The sequence below is a fragment of the Alosa pseudoharengus genome, unplaced genomic scaffold, assembly GCF_046254945.1.
Source record: "Alosa pseudoharengus isolate Yale_2024_CS ecotype anadromous, Long Island Sound unplaced genomic scaffold, YU_APseudo_1.1 YU_APseudo_1.1_scf_11, whole genome shotgun sequence".
Lineage (NCBI taxonomy): Eukaryota > Metazoa > Chordata > Actinopteri > Clupeiformes > Clupeidae > Alosa > Alosa pseudoharengus.
In genome coordinates this window covers 8,202,501-8,210,000 of record NW_027468576.1, presented here as the reverse complement: position 1 = coordinate 8,210,000, position 7,500 = coordinate 8,202,501, and the positions used below count along the sequence as shown (strand labels likewise).

General features: G+C 47.8%; 1 protein-coding gene across 1 annotated transcript in view; it reads right to left on the bottom strand.

The window, feature by feature from the left end:
* LOC143117489 (spermatogenesis-associated protein 16-like) overlaps positions 1 to 7,500 on the bottom strand; it is a 46,921-nt gene that overhangs the window by 9,999 nt on the left and 29,422 nt on the right. Inside the window, exons 6-8 of the mRNA XM_076279236.1 lie at positions 7,485 to 7,500; positions 4,708 to 4,820; positions 651 to 815 (exon numbers count right to left, since the gene is read on the bottom strand). The exon at positions 7,485 to 7,500 is cut by the window's right edge and continues 131 nt beyond it. Of these exons, the coding sequence (XP_076135351.1) occupies positions 651 to 815; positions 4,708 to 4,820; positions 7,485 to 7,500 (294 nt within the window). The remainder of the gene's footprint in view (positions 1 to 650; positions 816 to 4,707; positions 4,821 to 7,484) is intronic.

Sequence of the window (7,500 nt, the reverse complement as noted above, 5' to 3'; positions counted from 1 at the left end):
TTGAGGGAGGGAACAGAGAGGCTGTGGTGGAGGTGAAGAGGGAGGACGGAGGGAGGGAACAGAGAGGCTGTGGTGGAGGTGAAGAGGGAGGACGGAGAGAGGGAGCAGAGGGCTGCTGATGACGGAGCACTGAGGTTGAAGCGGGAGAGGAGGACAGGGCTTATGTGGAGACGAGAGGAAGAAGAGAGGAGGAGGAGGAGGGAGGGAGCGTGTGATAAGAGAGTGGTGGCAGAGGGAGGAGAGGAGACTGTGAGCCCTGCTGAGTGCCTAGTTCTATTCTTAACAGCAGAAATCACAAAACCTTTCTCTGACATCTCCATAACTTACAGGCAAATGATCAGTTCAGCACTTTTATGAATGTTAGTTCTCCAGCTGCACATCTATTTACTATTTTGAATATGTGTATGTTTGATGTGAAGCACTTTGAATTCAATCTGAAATGAAATGTGCTACATAAACATATTTGCCTTGCCTTAAGAGATCAAGGTAGGCTTACAAACATATGAATACAATTATACTATATAGGGGCATGAATTTGGTCAAATAAAAATCATAACTTCTAAAAATATAATGGGTATTTTTCCATGTCCACTATTTGGCTCTACACTCGTTTCCCAGATTCCCATGAGTGAGGAGACCCATGTGCTCACCAGTCTGAAGTCTGCATCGTTGATTTCCTGCAGATAGGGGGCGACGCTGAGCTCGGCAAGTGTTTGCTGCAGGACGTGCGTTTGCTCCCCCACGCGCCTTAGCTGGCCCAGGTGCCCAGCGTACTGCAGCCTCTCGATTAGCCCGGAACCTGTGGAGAAGCCCACCTGACACAGAACAGACGTCACCACACACACACACACACACACACACACACACGCACACACACGCACACACACATATGTACACACACACGTTCATAATCATGGAAGTTCATGTGCATACAGACACACATGATCACTTTGACGAGAGTGATCATGTGCATCTGTGAGAGAGCGTGCACATACATAAACAGCATATATTACATAACACATATATTTGTTTGTTGTGTTCATGTGCTGTTTATGTATGTGCACATGTGCACTTCTCAATCTGGCCTCTTGTACACATATGGCCAGCACTCACTACATAAAACAAAACAAGTAATAATAAGGGTAGTCCTTTCCAACATTCTCTCTCCCACTCACTGTCTCACACACACACACAAAAACACATACACACACGAACACACACACACACGCACACACACACACACACGCACACACGCACACATAGAATCGCAGCGGAGCCATACAGAAGAGGGAAGCCTTGTCCTCTAATACTAGTCCCTTTGCACTAAATCCTCCACGACTTGAACTGCTGATGGTGTGCATGCACACGCCCCGGCCCCAGTCTACACCCACCTAATGCAACAGCGGTGCGGAAGAGCAGGAGGGCCCCAGCTGCATCTCCCCCCAGCCTACAGCACCGAGAGCCCCAAGTCTAATCCCCCCGCCTGACCCAGGCTACTGATGGTTTTAGCGTTTGACATGACAACTCTTTTGTGTGCTTCATCCTCCAGCGAGGCGAGGCGCGGTGTGGGGGCTGAGTGGTGCGTGTGCAGTGCTACCTGTTTTTTATGAGCCCCACGATTGGTGAATGGAGAGCGTCAAAGTGGCAGACAAGAGGGAGCATTGACCTTTGGAGCGCAGGCTAACAAATCAGATTACACCTCGCCAGTGTGCGGAGCAGCTTCCTCTAAAAGGATTAGCATATCGCCGCAGCATCCTGGCAACCTGAGCACTCACACACACACACAGATACACACACACATACACACACACAGAGATGCACACATGCACGCACACACAGATACACACACACACAAACACACACACACACACACACACCACTACCCCATTCTCTACTCCCATTATGGGAAAGCTTCACAGGGCACTCTATCCCGTGCCACAGAGTTTCCTTCTATTTGTTAAATGATTCATCCGCATAAATGTCTCCTGGCATCTCCTGTTGTGAGTAGACTGAGCAAGCAACCCCCCCACACACACAGCACTCTCCCCTCAACCTGACAAGAGGTGGAATCACTCTGCACGGAGCTCAGAAACTCCCCTCTTCTCATTCCTCTAAGTGGGTTATTGAGTCTCTGACTGACCACTACCCCTCATCCACCGCCTTCCTCCAGGTTGGGGGGCCGGACGCCACGGATGCCCCATGTAGTGTAGCTTACGGCTCCCACTGATGCTCCAAGCCCTCCCCCTGCTCCTCTCACTCCCTCCCTCCATCTCTCCCTCCCTCCTTCCCTCCCTCCATCTCTCCCTCCCTCCCTCCCTCCCTCCACGCGCGCCTCTCCCAAACTCCTTTTCTTTTAGTGGGAGGTTGGCCTGCTATTATCCCTTCTGTCATTCATCCTCTTTATGGCCATTTTTATTACAGATACATATCCCCCAGCATGCATCATTTTTCACAGCCACTGTCTCTGTGCGTCTGGCCCGAGCTGGGACCATCCTGTGCCTCTGTGTGTGTGTATGTGTGTGTGTGTGTCTTTCATGCCACCACCAACCAGGCACTGTTTACTTTCAATAACTGAGCGGGAGAAAGGTGCAGAGAGTGAGTGAGGGAGGGAAGAGATAGAGAAAGAGAGAGAGAGAGAAAAGAGAGAGAGAAAGAGAGAAAAGAGAGAGAGAAAAAGACAGAGACAGAGAGAGAGAGAGAGAAAGAGAACAGCCGTCTGCTCTCCGACTTTATGAGCGATGTTGTTTTTCCCCTGCTGAATATTTCATTAGTTTTTTTCCCTTCCCTTGCTCCTCTCTGTGCAGCCTCCCTGGCACACGCGGGCCTGGCTGAGGATGATGCAGAGGCATGTGTGGGGGCACTGGTGGGAATAATCAGAGAGGCTCCGCAATTATGGATCACTCTCCATTTTACAACTGCCATGCTGCTGCTTAATTGTCCACACAGAGTCCTTACATAATGTGTCGCTAATTGTTTGCCTTGCTATTGATGCATGCTGGAGGTGGCCCGGCGGGGGGGTGGGGGTGGGTGCGTGTTTGGGTAATATTTATGACGGGTGAAGAACTCTGATCCAGCGCCGGCACGAGCCCTTGCACGGGCCATGATGAAGACGGAGCGCTCCCCAGTTAATCTCCTCGTCTCGTTTAATCTGCAATTGTTTACAGATCGGCATGATGCAATGCCGCTTCAGCCAAATACTTTGTCAATTTTTGTGTTGGTGGTGGGGGGTTGGAAGGGTGGGGGGCCTGTAGGTCCCTGGAGAATTTGTCTGGATGCGTTATTAGAGAATGAACGGCTGGCTTCCCCACATCAGATGAGATCAATTCCTTTTTCTAATACCGGCATAATGGGATTTCCGTTGGCTGCGACCACCTCGCAGTGAGTGACTAATTTAATACACATCCTGTCGCTCTGCATCTCACATTGGTGCTGCTGCAACGCCTGTAATTGAATCACAACCCTCCAAAATAAACGGCACCAACGCTCTACAGCACAAATGAAATCGAACATTTTTTTTTTTCTTCTTTGGTTTGCATGAGCCCATTGTTATGTCAGTAGAGGAGAGGAGTGGAGAGGACAGAGAGGCTTGTGTGCTGAGGTTGAATTACTCAGGATTACACTGGCAGAGGAAATATGCTGGTCACTGGTTTTGCTCACTGTTTTTTCTTCCTCTCTCACTCTCTCATGCACACACACACACACACACACACACACACACACACACACACACTCTCTCACACACACACACACACACTCAGTCACTCATTATTCTCTTTCTCTCTCTGTACAAAGATACATAATGAGAAAGAGAGTGAGAGTGGTGTGGAGGAAGGGGGACAAAGAGATGAATACTGGACCCCTGCAGCGCTGCAAATGCTGTCCTTTAGTTTCTCCACCGGAATCATGGCGAAAAGGGAACCTGAACAACAAGCTAATTACAATTCATTTGCCGTCTGGAAGCACGGCCCTGGCCTGTCCCTCTCCCATTCCCCTCCACCGCCAGCACCCACCAGGACCGTGTGCTGAATGACCCAGGGGAAGAAAAACAAGACAACAACCCCCCAAAAAACACTGCTGTGATCTTTTCTTCAGAACCTGTCGTTTGCGTATTTGTAAATATTCCCTTCCCTTCAAACACCATCCATCACTGGCTGAGCGAGGACAGACGTGACGGCGTCTGAGGCTGCAGGCAGCAGCGCGGCAAGCGACGCGCGACAGCTGCTGCTCCTCCTCCGCCTCCGCTGGGCTTGAGCACCACCAGCACATCCAGCCGCTGTGCCGTGCCGTGCCGTGCCGTGCCGTACCAAGCCGTGCCGCGCGCTCTACACCTGTCCCTGGCGGAGACGACTAACCTGTTGCTGTTCTCTGCTACACTCCACAATCTCCAGTTGTTATTTTTCTTTTCACTACACCCCCCCCCCCTTCTTCCAAAAGATACAGTACATTACCTGTCATTAGTATTGAACCCATCACACATCTAGAATACTAAAAAGGACAAATGTGTTAAATTGGTTGCAATCCAATGCGAAGTAAAGGCAACCATTACAGCTACCGCTCCTTTTTCCTGGCTAAGACAGACCAATTTGGTGGCACTTGGGAGAGCTGTGGCTCTCCTCTGACCTGTCAGCTTAACAAACCTCCATGGAGACCGTTGCCAGGATTCAGTCGGCATACACCAACACGGACTGCTTTTGAAAGTATACCCACTGATAGTTTGGTGCACTTAATAAAATCAAGAACCGGCAGAATCTTCCGGCCCAGGCTCTCACACGTCCTCCTGACGTCTTCTGCTCGCGGTGGAGAGAAGGGTGCTCTCAGTCCTTCAAAAAGAAAACACAAACATGCGGGTCATTCTTTCCTTCCTCCGTCCAAGCACACTCTCAGTGGTGGGGAATGGACATATATCTGAAGGTATATGGTGACACAACCTAGACCTTGTTCGGTGTATGGGCCCAGCTTAATATCACAAGTACACTCACCCCGTCAATATTGCTATTGAGAAATGTCAATTCTAAAACAGATAGTTCAGGTCCTTGATTGTGATTGGCTGAATCGCATTCGATACCAAAGTAAAATCTCATTCCTTTTGCTGTTTTAAAATCAGTGAAACGTACTCGCTCTCGGGGCTTATAGTTTAAGTAGGCTCATTAGTAGGCATATACTTCACTGAATGATATAATGTGGACCACTTGTTTCTAAGTACCTCTCCAAAAGGTTTGCGGAAGATGTTCATAAATCGGATAACCAGTCATTTGGGAAACATGTTTCAACAAAATTCCTATGAAACAAATTCACAGTCAACAAAGAGAGAAGGTAAATGAGTTGAAAGGAACCTTTAAAAAGCATACAAATCTTATTCAGCAGTTTTGGGTGGAGGTCAGCTATGTGAATACATGGCATGGATCAATAAAGTATCTATCTATCTATGCTACTACTAACATAAAAGCTCTCGGACATTTTGTCAAAGTAGCTCTAGGAGGAAAAAAGGCTCTCGGCCATGTCCATTTTGTCAAAGTAGTTCTCGGAAGAGAAAAGGTTGGAGACCCCTTATGTAGACCTTGTTGGATGTATGGGTCAAGCACACCCACTCCAACATGTTTGCTCAAACTACAGTACTCATATCACTGTAGTTAATGCAGCTCATCATGGCAACAGAAGATTGAGGCTATTCACCAGTGTATATTTTAGGTGTGAAGACAAAGGTAACATAACTGACCTCCTTCGGTGCAAACTTGATATCACAAAACACCACAACCACACACACATACACACACACGCACACACAAACACACACGCATAGCGCATTGCAAAATATAGATTCCTTACAAACACGTGAATAAAGTAAGTGCTTGTACATACATGAAATCCAATGAACAAATTCTCTACTTCACTTTTTAGTGGAAGTAACTGTTGGAGATAAGTGTTTACTTGTTGCTAGATTTGCTTTTCGTGAGAGTTGCACAAAACATTTCCATTAATTCTGCGGGCTTTAGTCCACCAAAAGGATTGTAAGGATGATTGATGAATTGATCTTCTGCTCACTTAATTATTCCTTGTTGTTGAATTCAAATGTAAGCAGCGTTGTTCTCATTCATCTCCATAACTGCACTTCCCTAATAGCTCCTACACTACTGCAATGCTGAACCTTCAGACCAATATTCAGCATTCTGAACACACAACATTCTGAACACACAACATTCTGAACCCCCCCCCCCCACACACACACACACACTATGGCCTCTGGTACATACTCCGCAGTGGCATCCCCTGCATGACAGAGGTACGATGTGCCACCATCCTGGCAGCGTATGATTGATCACCTTAAAGACCCATGTGGTGCCCGAGCCTTTGATACATTACACAAACGCATTGATTTCCCCCTCCACCCCCCACCCCCCCAAGTCCTCTCCTCTCCTCTCCTCTTAGCCTCACAGCTAACAGTCAGAGTTGTTGCCAGCCTGTTGTTGCTGCTGACCCCCACTCCTCAGAGAGCTCGCTCAACTACTGGCACTACATCTTCCCTCTCTACACACACACACACACACACACACACACACACACACACATGGATGCATGCACACACACACACATTAGAGTTAATTAAGAAGTTTTATGCCATTGCAATCAATACATTGACAGATCCCTAATATGCTCTTAAAAGACCCTCCCGCCCACCACAAACAAACGTGCCCCCAATCAAAAAAGAAACATATTCTTGGCACAGAGATGAGAAAAATAAAATGTCATTTCTGACCCAATCACACCCAGTCTCTTTTGCCACAACACCGTGCTCAGTTTGGATAAAAATAAAATGGTAGATCTCTGGCTGATTTCTTTTTCGCTCTTTCGTCTCACAACCTGCCCCACCTGCCACCAAGCTGAGAACCTCTGATTGCGTTGTCACATGGTCTCTTGGGCATACTTCTCCTGCGCCATGTTTTCTAGCGCTGAGCCGAGCCTGCTCTGTAACCTTGAGGTGTGCAAATGGCTGGAGGATTGGCCTTCTCTCTCTCACCTCCGTGTGTGTGCACATGTTCCTTCTCTCGGAGGTGTGGGGGCACAAGCTGCCCAGAATGGGCAAACGGAATAATCAGATCACGACAGAGGTCAAAGTGACCACGTGGGAGCATCCCGTCCATCTCTCACTTTTATATGTTCTGTCACGTTCCACCATCTTTCAGCGGTCACTAACGGCAAGCCTGCGTATCTCACTGAGCTCGAGTCTGGTCTCACGACCCCCTGTAAACCCACCTGCTATGATGCCAGTCTTCCTAACAACTAACTGGGACAGTCAGTTTTCATTTTGCTTTCAGTCTGATTTCACAATTCTGTTATGTTGTACTGTCTGATATTCTGCTCACCTTATTATCATTTCCAAAATATACATTTATATTATCATTTTACAATGTATTATTGTGCATTTCAGTGTAAGGTCATTTTGGGCTATGCATTTCTGAGCATAACAACACATCATCTTCCCCTACCTGTGAACTCCGGGCT